The sequence below is a fragment of the Phaenicophaeus curvirostris genome, chromosome 1, assembly GCF_032191515.1.
Source record: "Phaenicophaeus curvirostris isolate KB17595 chromosome 1, BPBGC_Pcur_1.0, whole genome shotgun sequence".
In the NCBI taxonomy this organism is placed as follows: Eukaryota; Metazoa; Chordata; class Aves; order Cuculiformes; family Cuculidae; genus Phaenicophaeus; species Phaenicophaeus curvirostris.
This window is the reverse complement of record NC_091392.1, coordinates 41,265,697-41,289,243: the sequence shown is the minus strand read 5'-3', so window position 1 is coordinate 41,289,243 and position 23,547 is coordinate 41,265,697. Positions and strand designations below refer to the sequence as shown.

The window sequence follows — 23,547 nt, the reverse complement described above, 5'->3', positions numbered from 1 at the left end:
GCTGTAGGAGTTACATTTGGATACTTTAGTCAGAGAACCGAACACAGGTACTGCAAAGTGAGTAGTAAATCCCTTTTCCTTGCATAGATGAGGATTTTTACCACCGGTGACTGGGAAGCCCTTCACAGGCTGGGAATAAAGAAAGTGAGTATAAACAGTATCAGATGTGTCAGCTAAAAAGAAAAATATACTGATCTTTCTGAACAGATCTAGTTCCATTAAGCAGACAATGGGTTTAATGTCCTCCTTCTAGCTGGCATAAAAGCAGGAAGTACTTCAACCCAAGTTCCCTGCATGTGGATAACATGGGCTGTTGCATAAGAAGCAGCAAGAAATTAGCCAGAAGTTCTGCAACCCAAGTCTCCTTACTAAACAACTTCTATCTCCAGAGCAACAGGGTATCCAGCCACACCTAGTCTGTGGGTGCTGTTGACCTCGCTCCATTCATGTTCATTCAGGATTTGAGTGAAGCCCACTCAAAGTCTTCTTAAATTACAGCTATGGTGCAGTCATGGAAAAGCTACATAGACTCAAACAACAGGGACCTTGCCATTTAGTGGAAGAGGCACAAACAGCTGGTAGAGTAGAAAGAAAGGTTCTAACAGTATATTAATCACTTCTGAAACAAAATTCCTTGATCTTTGAGGCAGTCATTTTATGGCCTTTTGTAGAAATACAATTAGGCTGAAAAATTTAGTCCTTTAAGCACAGTTTTTAAGAGCTCTAGATAAATCCAAAGCGTGGAGCTGCTTCTCCCCTAGAGTACAATAAGGTTTTGAGAAGAATTTAGGCAAAATAATCAACTGACTAAAATAAGACTTAAAATGGCCTAGAGAGAGATTTTACATAAGGTCTGATTATCAACTTGCTTGCATAAATCGCAGCTTTGGGAAACACCAAAGGCACAACCACTTGCATGAGCAACAAGACTTCTAGGGTGAGACAGTGGATGGAATACTTGAAAGATGTGCAAGAGATAATTCGCTTAGTTTTAGAGGAATGCTTTTGAGATCACAAGGTAAATTTTCTGATTTCCAGTTATGTGTTTGTTAGGATTTTGAGAACGTTATTTTTTCAGATGAAAGAGAACAGCAAAAATGTTGCAGATTATATGCGGATATTTTTGCTCTTTGGAGAGCTTGGCTGAACTGAGAATCACTCGGAGTTTTCAACTGGATCCAGTTTACTACCTGTCCTCTATGATGGCAAGTTTGGTCACTGCATCTCTAACAAGCCTATGCCAACAGCTGCTCTTGTGTGTGGTCACTTGCATTGGGCTCTACTGGAACAGATCCATGAGCTTTACACCCATCATCTGTGTTCTGCTCTTCTTCTCACATCTTCCTTCTTAAAACAGTGAACAACTATATTTGCACAATCACAAAATGATGATCTTTCTTATAGCTTATACTTAATTTAAATTTAAATCTAAACTAGTTGCTCCCCAAATAACTTCAGTGCACCTTCTGATGTAATAAATTCTGGCCAATGCATTCCAAGAAATGGACAGCCTGTGTCTCACCATGACACTTCTCCAAAGAACACCGTTTTCTCTTGTCACTGAGCTGCTACTTGTCTAGGCCTGAACACAGGGCAGCCTTCCTTGTAGATGGCAGAGATGTCAGATACAGCATCCTCTTATTGTCTCCCGAAATCCTGCACAGCACTACTCTTTGTGTAGGACAACCAATTTCTCTGATAATACCATTTACAATCCCCTCAAACAAGTTTTCTTTATATTCCTCTACATCCTTCCTGTGGATGAAGCTCTTGTTTTCTTTCCATGCTTTGCAGAGTAGCAAGAAAACTTGAATTAGAGCTCAGTTTCACAGTGTACAGACACCATGTGAAGAATTAGATGTCAGGAATTCAGACAGAATCGTAATCAGCTTCCCAAGACCTCTTCACTATTAATATACTTTTGTATAAATGAGAATTTAGAGGTGTGCCAGCACTATACTAGCATGAAACATAAGAATAAGTAAATACAATCTAGACACTTAGTACAAGAAAGGCAGTGTATATTTTAACTTGTTCTAGTAGGGATGCTCTGGGCATTTTAAAGTGGATATTGTCTTGCCTAGCTTGATTTTTAAAAATTTTAGACAGCTTACTTTAACGTCACCTCTTTAACTAGGAGTACTTCCAAAGAAGACCTATTACATGTTAGCATGGATCCCACTGTAGGCAGATAAGCTTGCCGTTTTTTGAATAATTTTATTTCTAATGACTATCCACACATTGTGTCTCTCTGCCTGACTCGGGCAGATAGAATAGTGGTTGTGGGAATTCTCTCTCCGTTTCCTTATGATTAACACAGAAGTATCTGTCGTTGCCGTTAAAGTCTGTAAGGGAAAATACCACTGTCCTGGAAAAAATGCAGCTCCTTGCTGAATCTATGCTAGATTTTTTTTCTTAAAATCCCTAGTAGGAGAAGAAACAGTTATCATTATTGATAGCTCAAATGTGCAGTAATTTACCAACGTTTTAATCAGTAGGTTGTCTACCAAGAAAGCCTGTAGGTTAAAATACTGACTAATCCTTGCCAACTCATCTATCACACATTACTAGACAACCCACTGTTACAAAAGAAAGCTCACTATGGGAAATTATGGGAAGTATAAAAAAATATGTCTGTCGTACAATCACTGAATTAACATGCCAGAGAAAACTCACTTTGTAGCAATCATTTGCAATGAGCTGCAAAAGGTTAACGGACTCCCCCGAGGTCTCCATCTTTGCATAGAGCATCCAGGCAAGCTGTGGTTTCTTATTCATAATATCTGCAATAACAACAAAAAGCTGTAATCGAGAAAAGAATATGCCACTCACAATACTCAATGGCAAGTGAAATAAATGTTCCTAAATTTCTTTGCTTAATGTAAATGCATGCCTCACCTTGTGAGCATGAGGTTGGGAAGGAAACTTGTCCTCCTGCCTAGCGATAACAGCAATTCAGGGAGTAGCAACGTCAAGAGGAATAATTATAGTGTTCACATCTCAATTTGTATTTCACAGATACAGCAATAAGCACAACTCTCATGATTTCAGATATGATTAGGGAAAAGAATGGAAAGCATTAGAGAAGTTATTTTATGCAGGACAATGAACTATGGCAATCCATTTAGATTGTGACATTTAGGATTACGTGTTCCACGACTAAGAAAAAATTTAATTGGCACTGAACTTAAAGTCTTTAATGCTTTCTGCCCACCTCAACCTAAACACTTAAATCCCATGAACTGCAGCAAACTAAAGTGAGGAGGGGGCATGAAGCAAACTTGTTATTAGGCATCTACTAGAAAAAAATGTTTCCAAATGCTTGAGATGTTGTGCTGGTTTTAAATTTGCCTGTGTGTATAGAGTTCTTCATTGGCCTTTAACATCAAACATTACTGCTCTACACAATTAGAAATAAAAGAAGCTGAATTTTCCATCTCAGCAAATCGAAATTCTGCTAGGGTGTTTGAGCACAAAGAATTCTAAAATTTGATTTTCTGGAGATAAGGACACATTCTGTTGAATCTCAGGCTGATACTGGTAATCCCAGACTAACTCAAATACCTGGAGAAAAGAAAATGTAACTAAGTATTCCTTTCTTTTTCAAGTCTTACCAACTACTCGCTGAGTAGCTGGCTGTTCACACATGGACCACCCATGTTATTTCAAAAGATGGACTGTTTGGCAAAGATATAATTAGTTAATGCACACATTGCAGGTAAAATGGGTGGCAGTTATCAACAAGAAACATGTAATGCCAAATCACAGGATTTATGGACACTTCTGATTTAGGAGGCAGCATGACATCAAATCAGAGTTTTTTCTTTCATCAGCTCCAGATACCATACACAGTGGCAAACAGACAGGCCTAAATTTCCAAATACCAACCCATCTATCTAGAGAAATGCAGTATTGTGCTATTTCAATGGGTTTTTTACCTTCTCTTTAAGAAGAATTTGGTATAAATAGTACAATAGTATAAAAAAAAAAAAATAGCACCCAAAAAAGATGCCTCTCTGGTATTTTTTACCCTTTAGAAATATTTCAGCATTGAATTGTTTATGACTCATTATCTAGTCATACTTTGACATGAATGTATTACAATGCTTTGTAATTTCCTCAGCAGCTTTTAACCAGAAGAATCTAATAGTAATTTACATGACACTGAAAGATAACTATATTAATCACTGAACAGTTGTTTCAGCAAAGAATTCTAGCAGATGTTTGCTAACGAAAAATGAAAATTTCAAGATAGACAGAGAAGAAAAGACCAGTTCTACAGAAACTTCAGCAGGAATTCAGAATGGCAAAAGGTGCACAAGAATAAATAGCAACTCACGTGAAAGAGCTAGAAAATTTACAACTGACAATGTGGTGTTAATTTTACTTTTTCCATAAGCAGCACCTTCAAAGAGTTCTGCACCCCCAGATGTATGTCAAGGAACTACTATGGCAAAGAATGAAAAGGATAAAAGCTGTGTACTGAATAATCATGATTTCCCTTTGCAATGGGAGTTCTCCCATCTCAAAAATTCACATAAAATATTCTTGTATAAAACCCTCAAACACAACGAGGTACTGCAGCTTAATGAAAGAGGAAATCTACTGGCACGTCCTAAAATAGAGTCATAGATAGGCATCCATAGGTGTGATTTGCCTATGTGGAAAGATCACCTTAGAGATGTTGACCACATCTGCAACATGGTATAATGTCCCAAAGCATATATAATTACATCCCAAGTACAATTACTGAAAACTGTTTGATAATAGAACATTTTTGTATTAAGGCACTGTGAAGAAAACAAATTTGCCTAGGGAGTCTCAGCCTTGAGTCACTAGAAAAGCCCACCTTTGTAATATTTTGCACATAGTGTTGTAGCTGTACTGAGGTGTAGTCTGCAATGTTTTAAAAACTGAATATACTAAATAAAATTTGCTGTAGAATAGTAAACATACAAGAAAATTCTGGTTTTAATGGAAAAATGGAAGTTTATGGAAGAAAAAACATGCTGGAGAATATAAAAGAGATCCCTCAGGCACAGGAGTTGCTATAACATGAAGAATAACATGGCAGGAAGAAAAATACCACATATGCTTCCCTGAGTCTTTCCTACAAATCTGACATTAGCTACTGTCGGAGTTCGACAGACCTTTGTGCCTGATCCAGTACGCATGCTTCTTTTTTTTATGTTTTACTCCGAACATTTTAGAGTTGTAACTCAGACTTTTAAGACAGAAAATCTTTGCTCAAACAATTGGAGCAGACAACTGAGAGGATAAAGATTCACTGGTTAGGACAAAGCTGCATTGACGGAACAGTAACAGTGCTGCATCGAAGCAGTAATTGTTTACTAAAGTCAGATACATGAAAGGTGAATAACCACCCACACGGCAACTAGTGCAAGCATCTTTTCACTTTCACAGTCCTGAATCCACCTCCAACATTAAATTCAATTAAGAAAGTGGATTGCCAAGACTGATGCAATAGAGGAGGATCTCTATTCCGCAATGTTGAAGGTAAAGTGACTCACAGCAGCGAGCTAGCCAGCTAATGTAAACAAAATCATTCTTTATCTTCTCACTCTGGATCAAAAGAAACACCTGCAGGAAGAAGTAAAATAAAAGATTACACATGCACGTACTTTAAAACAAACAGGAGGCAGACCCGCCTCGTTTCAACACGCAGCTAAGGCTTAAGTCACATGAGCAACTGCTTCATGTGAAAAGCTAGGGTAGGTGAATGCAGCGCAGGGCCATGGCTCTTTCAGGTAGGTGAAGGATTCAAACAGTGCCATGCTTATAAAGAGATTTCTGCAGCTTCAGAACGTTGAGCTGTGTGGAGGGTGCGGCCTGCTCTGAACAAGTGCCAGTGGGCGGCCATGCAACACGAACCACACAAAGGAACACTGGGCCTGTGGGAAAAGCTATTTGGAATGTGTTTGTTTAGAAAGCGATGCAAGCAATTACATTAGCATCTTCTTGAAATACCAGAAGTTTCACGTATATATGAGCCTTTCCTCCCCATACATGTCAGAGATCATTCCAGGTCAGCAACAAGCCATTTCTAACCATTTTGGTTACACTAAGATTCTGAGGCGAAACATTTGTCTTTTATAACTTACTATACAAATACCTGTTTGTTATATTCTACATCTAAAGGGATGCGTGGGGGTAAGTTATATATTTTAAAATGTACTCTGGCCTTGCTCACAGAAAAAAAGCTACGATGCCTCTCTTTGTAACTATACTAGGATGCTACTAGCCAAACTCAAAATACCTTTATAGGAGCAGATGTACTTACTGGAACAGTGAGTTCCACAAAATTACTGACATTTTTATTGGTTAAACATTGCTGATCCCCTAATTTTATGAGGGAAGGGAAGAGGCAAAAGGGAAGAAATAATAAGATAGCAGCATTATCTCTCTAAGTAACATTTTATCATAGATCTTATTTCATTATGTCCAGGGATGTCAGCTTTCAAATAATTAATAAGTGCTACATGTGGAGATTATTACAACTTTACAAGACACTGGGGAAGGGAGATGTTTATATGAAAGTGTCATCACAATCAAAGATCAGACATTAGGCCAGACTAATCAATTTAATTTCATAATTCTGTTATTTAAATGCATCACCTACATTACACAAGTTTATACAGAATCATTTGGAAGAGGAAAAATGTCAATTAACAGCAGCTCACACCTTCGTGTTTCTTCATTGCCTGGCTGCAGCTAAAGCTTACTTACAGCATTATCATTTTTATGAAGTCTCAAGGATCAGCATAGCCTGCTAGCATAGTTTTAAAAGATACTTGCATACATTTTCATTAAGCTAACTAAATTAAGGTAGATGAATTGAAACATACATCCATTCTGCCTGACAGCTTTGGATATTTTTCCTAATGAGAGATGCAATTTCAGGTCACAGATATTAAGGAGATGGGTGCCGGGGGCAAAGAGACAAAGAAAAAGAAAAAAAGCCAAGGTGTCTCTGTTGTCAGGAAATGTAGAGTTAAAAAGCAATACAGGAGAAAAACAAAATAAACCCCAAGCCAAGCAAACCTATATGATTAATCTTAGACTATGTGGCTGTTTTGGACATTTTTCTGGCTTGTCTTTTTTCTTGTCTTGTGGAAAAATATTGCTTCCATCTTCATAACAGCTCTTTGCTTTTGCATATTTTACTTATAATTAAGTTTCTACTGTACATAGACACAAAAAATGCTGTGTGTAGAAGTTAATCTCTTCCAGCTGCATCTGGATGCTGCTGAATAAGATAGTAAACACTTCCTCTTTTCCTCCCACATCTCCCAGAGGAAGACATTAGTTTTTTTTAAGCACAAATTTCTAGGGACACCTAAAAGCTCTTAACTCTTCGGTGTTTTCTACTTAGCATGCCCAAGTCAGTTTGAACATTAAGACTGCCTAGGATCCCAGACAAAGCGTAGGAAATCTGATTAAGAGGGCATTCTTTGATCAATTAGAGATAGCTGCAAGCACTCTTGTGATGCACCACAAGCAGCATGAGTCCCCATATACCTCACATTACAAGATTAGCAAGATAATCTTTCCTGAATCATGCTCACTGAGAGTTTCAGTTCCTCTAAAAAGGGGAAGATCATGTTCCACAGAACCTGCTTATTTTCAACCAACATGAAGGTCTGGAGGAAGAAAAGGAAGGAATGAGGGGAGTATGTGGGAAATGTTTCTGTTGTTTTTCTTTAACTACAGTACATACATACCTCTTCGGCCTCAATAAAATCGCCCACGGCAGCTTTGGCTTGAGCATAGTTAAAGTTAAAAGTGTCATTGTTGTAGAAGTAATTCTGGAAAGTAAGCCACACAGACAAAACCTAAATAAATAAACCAAAAAAGCCTCCTTCCATGGTGTAACAACATTAAAAACATCCCCCTCCCTAAATCTGAGTCAGAGTATATCAAGACAATGGGAAGGAAAAAGAAAAACCCACATTATGAACATATGGCATTTATAAACAGTGGGTAGAAAATTATGGACTGGCTTTCCATCCTACATTCATGACTACAAACACAGCTGGAACATTCCACAGTGTTAACCATGAGAGATCTGGAGAATGTTCCAAGCTCAAAATTGCAGTGGCAGCTTTTGTGGGTATAATTTTCACTTTGGGCATGTGAAGACGTGCTGTGTTGCCATAGCCTCTTTCACCTCCCAAGCGCTTATTTCACCACTAGAGTGGTAAATAGGCTGTTGACTCCTTAATAGCTTAAGGAGGTGAACAGTTTATTTTTCCAAGACTTCTCAAGGTTCAACAATTGATCCTGTGGATCTGGTTATGTGACAGAAGCCAGTCTGACATACTGGATCACATGATGGAGGTGGAGCTACAGTAGCTGGCTGTAGCCAGGCAGCACACCATGTCATAGGACTTCCTTAAACTTAAGCCTTACTTACACGCACCTTTCTCTCTACCTGAAGTTCAACGCTAATTTTTTTCTCTCCCATAATAATTGACTGGACAGACCCGGTTAATGAGGCTGATCTAGCTTCATCTTTTCTGAAAAGCTCCATGGGCCAAAGCAGGAAATATAACTCAAGGTACAGGTTAGCCTGATGTTCGAGTTTGACCCAAATAGCTTCAATTTGATTACAGTCACATGCTTAGACTGAAGTATAACTCGGATGACCAGAAGCCAGCTGAGTGTGTTCTACATTCAGCACTGTCCCACACTGCTGCACCAGCAGACTTGGTAGACGTAAGGTGGAACACACAATACCACAGCTGCAAGCGTGGATGGGATTGAGGATCCCTGCTGAGGGAAGGTGCAGTGCTTGTGAAAGAGCACGAGAAAAATGCAGGGTGGTTTAACCACTATACTTAATGTAAGAAAATTAGCCCTCTTTGTAAGGGAGGACTTGGACACCGTTGAGATGGATTGTGGCAGTGGGGAGATTGAGTGCCTGTGGGTTAAAATCAGAGGAGCCCACCAGAAGGTAGATTTTGTGATGGGAGTCTGTTACAGACCACCCAGCCAAGGAGAAGCAGCTGATGAGCTCTTCTATTAACAGCTGGGGTTAATCTCTAGATCGATGCCTCTCGTTCTTGTGGGAGACTTCAATCTGCTTGATATCTGCTGGGTGTACAATACAGCAGAAAGGAAGCAGTCTAGGAGGTTCCTGGAGTGCATGGAAGACAACTTCCTTGCACAGTTGGTGAATGAACCAACAAGGGAGGGTGCCCTCCTGGACCGGCTGTTTGTGAACAGAGAAGGCCTTGTGGGCGATGTGGCAGTAGGTGGACGCCTAGGACTAAGTGACCATGAGATGACAGGGTTTTCTGTTCTAGGTGAAGGGAAGAGGGTGGTTAGTAGGACAGTAGCATTAAATTTCCAGAAGGCAGGCTTTGAACTCTTCAGAAGGCTGGTTGGCAAAGTCTCATGGGAGACAGTACTTAAGGGCAAGGGAGCCCATGAGGGCTGGGAGCTCTTCGAAAAGGAAATCCTAGCAGCTCAGGAGAAAGCCATCCCCATGTTCCAGAAAAAAAGCCGGCAGGTGAGAAAGCCAGCTTGGTTGAACAAAGAGATCTTGAGTGATATCAAGAAGAGGAGAAATGTTTATGGGCTCCGGAAGAGGGGACAGGCCTCTTGGGTGGACTACAGGAGGGAAGTGAGATTGTGTAGAGAAAAAATCAGAAGGGCTAAGGCTCAGCTAGAAATCAGATTGGCAAAGTCTGTGAAAGATAACAAAAAATCCTTCTATAAATATATAAATAATAAAAGGCGGACTAGGGAGACCATACAGTCCCTATTGGATACAGAAGGAACAACAGCGATAGGGGATGAGGAAAAGGCTGAGGTACTTAATGCCTTCTTTGCCTCAGTCTTTAATTGTAAAGAAAGTCGTTCCATCTGTGTACAAACCCAGGAGCTAGAGGAGCAAAATGAGGCTCCCATGATCCAAGAGGAGGTGGTCAGAGCCTTGCTAGCCCGACTAGACACCCACAAGTCTATGGGGCCAGATGGGATTCATCCAAGGGTATTGAAGGAGCTGGCGGATGTGCTGGCCAAACCCCTTTCCATCATCTTCCAACAGTCCTGGAAGACTGAGGAAGTCCCACTAGACTGGAGGCTGGCTGATGTTGTGCCCATCTACAAGAAGGGTCGCAGGGAGGATCCAGGAAACTACAGGCCTGTCAGTCTGACCTCAGTGCCAGGGAAAGTCATGGAGCAGGTGATCTTGAGTGCTATCATGAAGCACATGCAAGAGAACCGGGTGATCAGGCCCAGTCAACACGGGTTCACAAAAGGCAGGTCTTGCCAGACTAACCTGATCGCCTTCTATGACAAAGTGACTTGGCTGCTGGATGAGGGGAAGGCTGTGGATGTGGTCTTCCTGGACTTCAGTAAAGCCTTTGACACAGTTTCTCACAGCATTCTGCTTGAGAAACTGTCAGCCTCTGGCCTGGACAGGCGCACACTCTCCTGGCTGGAAAACTGGTTGGCTGGCCGGGCCCAGAGAGTGGTGGCAAATGGTGTGAAATCCAGCTGGAGGCCAGTGACAAGTGGGGTTCCCCAGGGCTCAGTGCTGGGTCCAGCCCTGTTCAATGTCTTTATCAATGACCTGGATGAAGGCATCGAGTGCACCCTTAGCAAGTTTGCGGACGACACTAAGCTGGGTGGAAGTGTTGATCTGCTGGAGAGCAGGGAGGCTCTGCAAAGGGATCTGAACAGGCTGGACCGCTTGGCTGAGTCCAATGGCATGAGGTTTAACAACGCCAAATGCTGGGTCCTGCACTTGGGGCACAACAACCCTATGCAGTGCTATAGACTGGGAGAAGTCTGTCTAGAAAGCTGCCTGGAGGAGAGGGACCTGGGGGTGTTGGTTGACAGCCGACTGAACATGAGCCAGCAGTGTGCCCAGGTGGCCAAGAAGGCCAATGGCATCTTGGCTTGTATCAGAAACGGTGTGGCCAGCAGGTCCAGGGAGGTTATTCTCCCTCTGTACTCAGCACTGGTGAGACCGCTCCTTGAATCCTGTGTTCATTTCTGGGCCCCTCACCACAGGAAGGATGTTGAGGCTCTGGAGCGAGTCCAGAGAAGAGCAACAAAGCTGGTGAGGGGGCTGGAGAACAGGCCTTACAAGGAATGGCTGAGAGAGCTGGGGTTGTTTAGCCTGGAAAAGAGGAGGCTGAGGGGAGACCTCATTGCTCTCTACAACTACCTGACAGGAGCTGGCCTCTTCTCCCAAGTGACAGGGGACAGGACAAGAGGGAATAGCCTCAAGCTCCGCCAGGGGAGATTTAGGCTGGACATTAGGAAAAAATTTTCCACAGAAAGGGTCATTGGGCACTGGAACAGGCTGCCCAGGGAGGTGGTTGATTCACCTTCCCTGGAGGTGTTTAAGGCACGGGTGGACGAGGTGCTAAGGGGCATGGTTTAGTGTTTGATAGGAATGGTTGGACTCGATGATCCGGTGGGTCTCTTCCAACCTGGTTAGTCTATGATTCTAAAAGCCTTCCTGGGTGCCAAACAGCAAGGTGCATGGAAGAAGAGATTTTTTTTTTTTCCCTTACGCAACATCTATAAAAGAAACAGAATTTGCGTAGGAATATCAACCTTTTTGTTTTGCATTAAAGCGCAAGGAGAGGGTAAAAAGCAGCTGGGATTGTACAAAAGCTACGGGAAGCAAGGGACAAAACCCTTTCCCAGTGCTTTCTGTCTTTTTTGATGACATAGGGACACACGAGAAACCCCTTTCCTTCCCTGTCACAGGTAAAGGGTACTGAACCAGTCCACCCACATACATCCAGGTAGTGCTTTGAGAAGAGAGCTGGGGGGTGCCACCATTTTCCAGATGTCTACGTTTCACCCTAACAGCCCATGTTAGTGTCCAAAAGCTGGCAAATACAACAAGCTCCATGAAAGCAAAAGGATGAATCAATTGGATGAATCTTAAGCTCAGTTTGTGAAAACATTTCAGTACCCTTAGGGTGAACTAACTGGTTTCACCATATGAGAATTACAACACTTTACTGTATTCTTCCTCAATGACAGTTTCGTTTGAATCAGCACAAGTCCCACGTTAAACAAAGCTGATGAGCAAGATACCAGTTTTACTGCCTGGATAGTTTCTTATGTTCAAATAGCCCCCATTGTACTTTCAAATTAAAACAGGAAAGAAACTCTGTCAGCAATCAGATTCAAAACCTGTGTCATTCTATCCTGGCTGTGTTAGTCCTAGAGACTGGATCTGCTGCAAAACCAAAACCAGTAGAAATGGACTAGTGCTGCTGATAGTGCAACACATTGACAGCAGCTAGATGGTTTGTTTCTTTCTCTCTTTTTTTTTTTTTTTAACCCACTGATGTACCAAGCTTCACGTTTTTTGTGGTCTTTTTAGTGGTCTTCAATCTTTTCATAAAACTATCTGTGCTCTGAGTGATGTCCATTTCAGCAAGATGCTCAGATACTCAACTGAACAGGGAAGCATTCCTTGTGGCCACAACTCAGCTGAGACTGAATAGATTGTCTTTTCAGTTGATCCTCAGTCTTATAATGTCACCCTCAGGGCAGCTGGCAATACATTTATAATAAGTCGTCCTTTGAGACATTCTCATGCCTAAAGCAGTTTCAATCAATCATGGATGAAGGTGGTATTTCCTAAGAGAATATCATGCAAACAATCTTTACAGAGTGCATTGCTCCACTCAGGGAGCTGCAAAGATTCTACTGAAGTTTATTCCTGTGAATGAAATACAAAGGGGACTGTAAAGCTGCCTAGACCTTGATTGTAAAAATATAAATTATTTGCATCCGTGTGATCTGATGGCAAGGGAAATGACCTAAGTAAATCTAAGCAGGGGCCACTCTCAGCTAAAAAATGATAAGGATGACCAACTAATTCAAAAGAACCATGCAGGAAAAGCAGTAGCAGACAGAAAAATTTGCCCCGAGACGTTGCTATTTATCAACTGAACTATGTCTCAAATTACCAACCTTTGAGAATTTGAGATATAGATTTTACTTAAGCTTGATAACTTTGCAACCTGCTAGATACAATCTAGAATACCTTCCAAATTTGCAACTTCACCTCTACCTTGAACTATGACAATGAGTTCCATAAACCAACTGTGTTCTGAGAGGGACAAAATGCATTTTCTTAGAAAAGACATTGTGAATTTGTTGCCATTCCAGCAACAATTGTCTCACTAATCCCTTCCCTGTGGCACTTCTATTGCCTCATGACTCTGAGATATCCCCTGATCGCTCTATTGCCCGCTTTCACCCTCCTAATTTTGTTTAGTGTCTTGTTAATTTCTGGCTCTTTCCTTTACAAACACTAGCCTTACTTTCCAATATTAATGTCAATATTAGTGACAACTCAATTTGCCTCTCCAGATGCTCCTCTCTCTCTCTCTCATTTCTAAGCCTTCCCAGATACCTTGGAAACGGTGAGTAATTGCATTTAACCTTAACCTTTTCAGTTTAGAACTAGTTGTTTAAGAACTTTTCAAAGGAAATTGAAAAAGCTGGGTATTTCTATGGGGGGACTCAGTCCATACTAAGATAAGTGTAAGAAATACATAAGATGACTTCTCTGGAAATCACCATCTGCACCTGTTTGCTATAGATGGAGAACAGATGATCAGTTATAATTATAAATTTGACCTTTAAATGGCTCAAGTCAGGCAAAACAAATCTCACTGTTAGTTTCCAGCTCTTTTTTTTTTTCCAATTACACACACACTGCAATCTGGGGTGATGGTGGAGGTGTCTCTTCATTCCACTACAGGGGAGCCATTCCAGTACCTACAGCCACTTCGGGTTTCTTCAATGACCTCTTTCCAGATGAGGTTTAAGTCTCTACACCTTCCTCATTTTTCACTGTTCAGCTGCTTTTGGCACCATTACAACCACCTGTTTTTCTTTAGATCTCATCCTCCTTAGAACACTGTAATTGTGCTCCTCTTTTTTATCTCCCCAATAATTTATTTTTAGATTCTCGTTTCTCTTCCTACCAAATAAAAGGTTCTTACAACTTTAGCTCCAAATCACTGGAACAAGTCTGCAATCAGTTAACACTATAATCGCATTCAAGCTTCTCTCTTTTTCCTCACATCTGACTTCTAACTAGATATCTGTAAGTCACATCCATTTTATCCAATGAATACCAGTGATCTGATAATGCTGCATTATGGTAACTGAAAATTCCTTCTCTTCTTATTTTAAAGAACGCAGGATTCCACCCAGATCACTTCTGCAAAAATATTATTCTTAGCTTAGTGCTTTGGTAGTACTACCCTATCCTAGCCCTTCATTGACTGCTTTCCCTGTAAAATATAAGCGTTATTACTTTCAGAGTCCTTTGTGTCCTGTCTTCACTGCACATTCATTAAAATGCTGTCCCCAGTTATTAACCAAGGACAATAGTCTGCATCACTCATTTGATAGATCTTAAGAAAACATTTTTGTTTTTTTCTCCGTGCTGCCCACTCCATAAATATCCACAATTTTTTTTCATTGTCTTCCTTTAATTACCTTCCTTATCTCTTGTGATGCCACCAGAAAGCTTGATAATGGTTAAATTGCAAGTGTAATGAGACCATCATACCCATCGATGCTGTCTCAAACTGCTGCTTTACATTTTGATCCGTTTGCTGTATTGACCACTTATGTCTCACAATTGTTCCTGTGTTTTGTTCTTACTGTTGTGTTTCTGTAAATTTTTATGTTTATACAGTGTCTCGCAGGGTACAGTCTAGTTCCATAAGCAGTGATTCCATGTGTTACAGTAATACTGCTATAAAATAAGCATACTAACCTTGACTGAGTCGAGATAAGTTATGACATTATCAAACTGTCTCACAAGAAAGAAGTAGGAGGACATGCATTGTCTCCCTGGAATGGTATCTAAAATTCAAAAGAGAAATGCAGATTTATAGAATTTAAAAATCACATGATAACAGAAATCACTGCCGAGATTGCTGGCAACTACAAAAGCAGCTACATTCTAAAAATAGCATTATTAGTCTTTTCAGGCAAAGAACCATACTAGAGGTTAGAAAAACTATTAGATCATCCTGTCAGCTTCCTCTACAGTATACAATAACTATTGCAAGGCTGTATTCAACAGCAAATTGAACAGAGACAAATTGTTTAAGTAACAGGCCTTTTCGATGACACGGTTTATGTAGCATAATTTTACTGTGAATTATTCTTACTCTTAGGAAATGACACATGATACAAAGCCTAAGTTCATTATTCTAACCTCATTAGCATTTTTTTCTGTAAAATTATGCTTTTCAGTTATCCCGGACAACACAGCTCTACATATTTTAATTTTAGCTCCAGTAAGAGAGTAAAGTTGATAGCCTGAAAACGTTGTTATAAAAAATTAATAGATGCACTAGAAAAATACTTAGTGATGATACAATATGAAAATTAATGTCCATGCATTTGGGACTACATTGTTCACGAGTGGTAAAGCCATAAATAAATTGGGCATACCAGCTCAAATAAGTGTCAGGAAACTTTGCTGCATACTATGCGGTCATCTATTCTGAAATTGCAAGCTGTGTTGCTGAAAAACTCTTCCAAAGCTTTTTTAGAGATTCTGAAGTAAGCTCACTACGACTAATTTTTGTCAGACCCAGTCAGCAGGGACTGGTCAGAGGCGGATGAACCCAAGCAGCAGCTGGCAAGACATAAAAGGAAGTGATGCCAAATCACTACTATTTCACCACGTCAAGTGATCATTAGAGAGCATGCTGCTCTGTTCAGTTTGGTAAGGTGACAGAGAGAAGATCCTTAGGCTACCAACAGCCCTGAGGTAATCTGCTCCTGTAGGTGAGTTACCATCAATCCATCCACACTAGAAAACCTTCTCTGTATATAGAAATTTCATGTATCTGAAGACCAATGTTTTGACTCCATACCACAGCACAAAATATAGCATTCCACTGGAAAAATGTACATTCTCCTTCAAATAAGGAAGGGTAGTAACTATTCAAGGAAAGCACTACATAAGATCTCAATATATATTTCAACCGAAAGTAGAACATTCTCCTTTTGATAGGAATGGTTGGACTCGGTGATCTGGTGGGCCTCTTCCAACCTGGTTATTCTATGATTCTATGATTCTTTTTTTATCTTTTAGTGCTAGGAGATACTGAGCTTGAATGTCCTGTTGTTTTCATGTAGAGACGATCCATACTTACCCATGTCTGAACCACATCATCCAGTTCTCCAACTTAAGAAAGTTCTTTGGTTATTTATGAAGTGTTCCCTCGGGAGCAAAAACTGGCCTGCATATTTATCTGTCCTTTTTTACATGCAGGCATACTTATCATGCCACACATATGCCTTGACATCACAACAATAGAAATAGTTTTCCTCAGTGTTTCTTTACTCACTTTGGTTGTAATGAGAATGCAGGTACCTCAAAAGCACTTCTTTTCTCTTACATCCAATTTTTGAAGTTCATAAACTCACAACAATTAATTTTAAACAAAATTTTAAAAAAAGCACATAAACACGCAAAGAAGACTTAAAGTTGAGAATAAATTTTCAGTAAAAATGAATCAGTAACAAAATATTATGACTGCACTTTCTTTCCCCATATATAACTGGACAGTTTCTAAGTTTCAGTATTTTTTCTTACGTCCATATTTTGCCAGAAAATGTTTTTATTCCAGGATACCATTCTCCACATACTTTCAGAGTTCATTAAAAAAAACAAACAAGTAAAAGATCTGTAAATCTCATAAAGCTCAGTGATTAATCCTACTAGTAAGAGAAAAAGTAGTGTTTTATAGTTCAAATTCATCCCATGTGACTCAGCAGGAAGAGGAAAAAGTGCTCATTTTGAAAAACTACTTAGGGTGACCTAAGAGAACCTCAAAGAAAAGACTACACAAAGTCCAGAATAAATGTTTCTTTCCTCTCACCCAGCACCAGATATGTCTGACGTGGTCCTAAAAGAGGACGCCTGAAAGAGAAAGGGGTGCTTTTCTCCACTGTGCTTGCATAGTAGTGGGTAGTTTGTAAGACATAAAGTTAAGCATCAGAAACAGCATTTAATGGAACTGTTAATATTCATTTACTTTTACTAATGTTCCTCTTGCCCCGTTTCCTTTAATTTATCTCAGAAATTTGTATCTGATTAATTTTCCACCTAGTTGAGAGCCTGGGAGAAGAGCATGAGAGTTAACTACAAAAATATAGTTATATCCTCCTTCGTAATGCCAGTTCCATTTCATATCATTGGAATGAAGAATTTTTATTTAGCTTAAAAAAGCACAGCAAACCAAGCTGCTGTTCTGGGAGTTTTATTGCTGCTAGATGGTCAATACTGACTCCTACACTGTTAAGTGCTTCCTGGGGTTTTTTTGTTGCTTTTGGTGCCCCTACTCCTCTTAAAGTACATAACTTCCAAATGAGATGAAATGCATAAATGTACTGGAAAGGACTTTCACATTAAATGTTTGTTCTATGTTCCTTGAATCTCCAAGTCAGAGATCTAACTAGCAAGGACAAAGGGCTTAATTGAGGACTCCAAATTATTTAACAAATACATGACATTGTATTCTTCCTAAACGGTTCATTGCTGCTTTCTTCTTAGTGTAGTTGTGGGATTTTCACTATTAAAAAGAGCAAGTCAGAAAGACAGGACTTTGTTTTGAAAAAAAAAATACTCCACATCTTCATTTTAATCCATTAATTTTTGATTATCTACATGAAAGTCAGGAGCCTTGTAGGCCCAGTTGTGAGCAAAGACACAGTGTAGGAATTCCTCACTCTAGCGAGCACAACCTACTTTCATAGAATAATAGAGTGGTTTGTGTTGGAAAGGACCTTAAAAATCACCCAGTTCCAAACCCCCTGCCATAGGTAGGGAAAATTTCCACTGTATTGGGTTGTTCAAAATTTATTATAAATATGTTTTATATAAATAATAATTATTAAGTATTATAAATCCCCAAATCAGCTGAGTAACTTGATAAAGACCTTAAACAATCAGGTGGTATGAGCTCCTTGCAAGGACTGGCCCAGTGGGAAGTGCTAAAGCATGACTTACATGCTTGAACAGCACTGCAAAAGCCCAAGTATACAAACAGCAAGAATTCTGTTCTCCATTCTAAATCCAGCAAAACAAAGGCAGCAGATCATGAGTGACGATGAAAATACAACATAGGGGCTAATATCCTAAGTTACATAAGAACATAAAGATTATCACATTGAATCCAAAATGTATCTGGTTCAGAAGCTTGTTTGATAAGAATGTACAGCTATAAAATACTATATTCTGATTTCACATACAATATATGCTGTGGTATGTAATGCTACTTGCTCTAAAGTTTCTCCCAGATTCCAGTATTTGCACTGAGGACTTCCTAATCATCACTGAAAAAAATTGTGTTAAAGACCCAATTGACATTTCAATTTTCAACATTCTATATCAAATAAGTTGTGTTATGTGAAGAAGTAATTGGTGTTGGTTTTTTTTAATAGTCTTGCGTGATAATTTACGTCAACACTCCTTGTTTCACATACGTTACAGTAACTAATTCTTCTCTATTCCTTTTCTCATTGTCATTTATGAGGGCAAACATAAGCAAAATCAGTCATTTTCCAGGCCATGTGCCATCTTTTATTTAATCTCTCCTTGTTCAAGAATCTACCTCCTTTCTCTGATCATCCTTGCAGTCTTTATTGTACTCTTTCTTGGTATACTATATGGTTTTTAATAAACGTAGGAACCAGAACTGCAGATGGTATTCAAGAAAGTGAACCACATCTGTATACAATAACATAGTAATTATTTTTTTGTTCTCTTCTTTTTCTTCCACCTTTCTGGTAATTTTGCAAATATAGTTTAAGTTCTGCTCCTCCTCCCCAATACTACTTAGCATTTATTAAAGCTAAATTTAATTTGCATTTTATTACCCAGCCTCATCATCACTAGTACAGCTTTCATCATTGTGTAAGCTTTCATTTTTCCTACTATGGATAATTTTGTACTATTGCCAAACCTAGTGATGTTATTATTTGTTTCCTATAACTCATTAATGATGAATACAAGCCCTTTCATTAAAGAAACAAAACATTCTTTCGAGTGTTCAAATCAGGTTCATTTTATCCTTTTCACTGCTACTTTACTGAAAATTTTCTGTTAGCAATAAGAAAGGTTGTCACATAGCTTCCCTTCTTGAAATTAGTACTGTGGAAATTTTTTGAGGTATTTGGTAACACATGGGTTTTGACTTTGATTGTACTCAGATCACCATAAAAGAATCGGATTTTCATCATAAAATTTCAAATGGGGTTCTGTGGAATCTTTGTATGGCTCTAGAGTCACCTGTTCACTTGTGTGTTCTCCAAGAAAGATGAAATCTTAGGATTTAAAAATTAATTCTCTATATTATGCCGTTATTGCATTTACCAGGTCAACACGGGCAGAAGTCTCCAACTATTACTTAACTATCTACCTCTATAAAACCTCTAACCTCTTTAATATGCCAGTCATTGCCCACATCAAGGCTATCTGGTGAATAATTTAGCCTCGATATGACGAGTCTCCTACCACAGAATGTAATTTAAAGACATTTTATGTTACTCACAGCTAAAGATATTTACTTTATTTTGAGAGGTTTCTACAATGTTTAGAACCATTTCTCCAGTGGCATCAACTATTTAGTAACACCCCACTGTAAATTAAATCGGAACAATATCCCACATCAGCTTCCTCCTATCACATTTTAAATATTACATTGTTTATAACTTCCTCTTCTAAAGCAAGATGTTCCACTTAATTAATCTTCTTGAAAAACATTTAATATTTGTATAAAAACACTTACACATTTGGGCTTCATGTGTTTGCTACCTAAATTCAACTGTTTGCCTCTTCTCATTCTTACCCAGAGTTTGCTGACCTCCACCTGTCCTTCAACTGAGGATACACAATGCCCTCACCTTAATTCACCTTTAACGGAGGAGTTACCTTGAGCTGTGTGCTCTTCTGTATGCCAGCTTTCTCCCACAAGTTTATAAGATGACGAAGCAGTTTTTACATGTAAGTACCAAGAGTGTAAAATGCTTGCAGTTGTAATGTGTTTTCACTTACCTTTAGTTTGAACCAGTCCTACTTATTGGCTCATTTTTTTCAATTAACCCATCTTCCTAATTGCACTACATTTCTGTTGTCTTGCCCTCTTTTTTTTTTTTTTGTTTTCCTGAACCACACCTCAAGTCTCAGCCTGTCTTGTTTTGCATATGGATTTTAAAATATTTCATGGTAGAATTAAGACTTCCTAACAATTTCAATTTTGGTTTTGGGCTATATCTTCACTACACATCTTGTAAGAATATCTTTCCTCAGACTATCTCTGTGTTTTTATGCATGTGTGCTATGGTCATTCATCAGACCTGCCTGACCGTCATGGGCACGAAGAGGTCTCCCATCGTTCTATCAGTCATGTGTCTTTACGGGCATCACAAACCCAGTTAGCTATTTGCCCACTGAGTCCTCCACTAATACAGTTCCTATTGCTTCTTTCTGTTAGCTGGGATCTCAGCTCTGAAAGGATAACCTTACTGCAAAAGGAATGTATTAGGTAAGCCTCATCTATGGAACCACTTCCAACACTCCAGAGTGAAGCTCTCTGCTGCACAATCTCAACCATACAAGGGCTGCAAGGGGAACAGAATTGCTCAACGGTATTTCTGAAAGTTTCATCAGTGCTGCTGCTCTGCCTCTTGAGCTCCTTCTCTTTAGTCACCATGGGCGCAGGAGACAGCATTCCGTCTCTTAGGACCATGAGCTGTCTGCACCGTAAATATGCATGTTATCCACCTAAAGAAATACCCTGAGTGACAATGCTTACAAAGAAAACTGGCAAGCCCAGTCTACTGAATAAGTAGAAGTAAGTACTGACAATATATTGATTTTTTGTTTTGTTGGGTTTTATCATGTTTTTTTGATTCAACCAAGAACTTAGTTCCAAATCCTCCATTCCTCTCTGGAGCCAAACTCCTCTACGTTTTTATCACCCTCAGTTCCAGGGTTTCTGTGCTAGGACTCTACATACTCAATAGGGTTTCATTAGCAATCCTAGATTTGTACTTGTAAGGGTTTGTACCTCTGAGGTTTCAGCCACACACTTCATCTAATTCGGCTGTTATCGTATTTCTGTAATGGGGATTATTAGTTAAAGGCAAGCAGCCACAGCATCTATCAGTGAAGACCAGCAGTTTGCAGTACAACCTCTTTTCCAGCCAAATTCATATAGTAAGGTTTGGAATCAATTGAGCCTTCCAATTTAAATTTGCAAATTCATTTTAGACTATAAATTAGACTTTCTGTTACTCATGCTATAGCAACAACAGTCCCAGCAATAGTCATGCTAACAGTCAGCTGTTAGACAAAGAGCTGATGGTATATATTTAGATATTGCAATAAGGATTACATAATGGAGAAAAACATTTCAAACATACCACATTCACTGGCTGATTCACCCACCAACTGAAAGAACTGCTGAGCAATTTTCAGATGATCTCTCTGGGAAAGAGGAAAAAAAAAAAAAGTCCAACATGAGTTCCAGAGTTGATGCTACACAGCAAAAATAGGCTCTGAGGAACAGATGGAGTGCAACTAACAGACAAACCAGGGCTGAAGGAAAACCAGAAAAGGTAACTGTGCCACTCTAAGTGCCAAGGTACACAAGAATATTGTAGAAAGCAAACGGAGTTTCTGGAAGCAAGACAGAGAAGCCAAATTCAGCTTGATTTATGGTCCGCATCAGCGACAGAGATTTGCATTTCATTCATTCTTGACTGAATACTGTATGGAAGAAGATAAAGAGGCTCAGTGACCTGCAATCTAAATAAGAAATGACTGCCTCTTTTACTCTGCTCCAATGCCTACAGATGTGTCCACATTCTGCTGTTGGAGAAGCCAAAGAACTTCATGGGCTTCACTCACCGAGCCCATTTCTTGTCCAAGTGCTGCATTTACCACTCCTTTAAGGATGTACTCCTGAAAAAAGGACCAGAGAAGACAAGGTGAAGATTTTGGGAGATACATAAGAACCTACATGTACATTATTTTCTTCCTATGTTCACTCTATCCCAACTCAATCTAATTGGTAGCTGCCTACTATGATAGTGCTTCAGCATAATAGTACAAAGTTACCCCCCAAAATCCATTCCATTTGCTAGCTGGTGACTTCTGTCAAATAAATGGAATGCAATGGAGTATTATGTTCTCTGGTAAGTCTTGTGCTCCAAGATGGTGCACCAAAAGGAACACCATAACATAAAATCATACCCTCTTCACGATCACATGACCAATAATCAAGTTTAATATTGTTCTATTAACGCACAAAATCCACTTCAAGTGTGCACATTGGTTAACCGCAACCACTAACATCCTGGCTCCAAAATACACAGTGTTTCTCATCAGGGTAAAAACATCAAGAGGTTTGTGCTCTGTGGTCAGGTTATTCTACTAAAATTAGAAATAGTAGAGATTCCAGAGTGCTCTATTCCTAGGAGATACAACTACAGTTTCATTCTTCTCTGAGCAAGCCTTTTTCAACATGCAAGAGACTAATTTCAAATGAATCTTATTCAAATATTATAATTAAGAGCTATAGCTATAAGCCTGTTTTAGCAGGTACTCCTGATAAACCTGGACAGCCCTGACACAGATGCAAATGTGGAAAAAACCACACCTATACAGATCAACAAGGAAGTGCAAGGAGACAATCTAAGAGTACTAACCAGCACGCTAAGTAATCATTTCAGCACACCAACTTTCTTACAGATGCCAAATTATCCTACAGACATCACGACAAAAAAATAAGTTTGAGAAGAACTGAAGGAGTGATATACAAGTGATTCTGCAGGTCTTAGTGGGGAGCTCCTTCCAAGTGTAAGGCAGAAAACTGGAAAAGACCCACAAATATTCTAATGTCGAAATAAGATCAAGAATGATGTTATTAGGAATGTATAATGGGGCAAATGGAAGCAAAAGGACCAATAGCTGCAGAACCCTGCAAGTAAATCTTGTTACAGTGAAAAACACAAGAAGTGAAAAGCAAAAGCAGAAGACATCAGCACAGAATCAACAGATCCTTGTTCTTGAGATTTTCCTTTTCCCTCCCTCCAACTAATCCTCACACAGACTCATGAAAAGTCCCTTTCATGCCCAGCTATGTGACCTTTGGAAAATAAACTGCGAAGAGGAATAAATCGGAGACTAAAGATGCTGGAACAGCCACAAAAGAAAATTACAGTAGCAGCCAAGGGAGACTGCAGTTTTCACTCATTGCAGCCAACGTGAGATGGGACTAGAAAAGACTTATTATTCAAACTGTTTATCTAATCTAGCTCATTTTTATTGAGGACAAACCACAAAAGCATCTAAGCTAGCAGATCTGAGGGATGGTAACCATCACCAGGGCAAGAAGTGAGAAGCAGCTGTAGCTGGAAGAGGGCTTTTATCTGTGCGCTAATGGTCAGATCCCCAGAATCAAGTCCGCACGCAAAAGAGCTGTAGTCTTACTTGAA

General features: G+C 39.5%; 1 protein-coding gene across 3 annotated transcripts in view; it reads right to left on the bottom strand.

Moving 5' to 3' along the window:
* IFT56 (intraflagellar transport 56) overlaps positions 1-23,547 on the bottom strand; it is a 57,499-nt gene that overhangs the window by 3,495 nt on the left and 30,457 nt on the right. For all 3 annotated transcript variants that reach the window (XM_069854825.1, XM_069854826.1, XM_069854827.1), the window contains exons 11-16: positions 21,959-22,012; positions 21,472-21,535; positions 14,801-14,889; positions 7,743-7,826; positions 5,532-5,601; positions 2,677-2,783 (exon numbers count right to left, since the gene is read on the bottom strand). In XM_069854825.1, the coding sequence (XP_069710926.1) occupies positions 2,677-2,783; positions 5,532-5,601; positions 7,743-7,826; positions 14,801-14,889; positions 21,472-21,535; positions 21,959-22,012 (468 nt within the window). The remainder of the gene's footprint in view (positions 1-2,676; positions 2,784-5,531; positions 5,602-7,742; positions 7,827-14,800; positions 14,890-21,471; positions 21,536-21,958; positions 22,013-23,547) is intronic.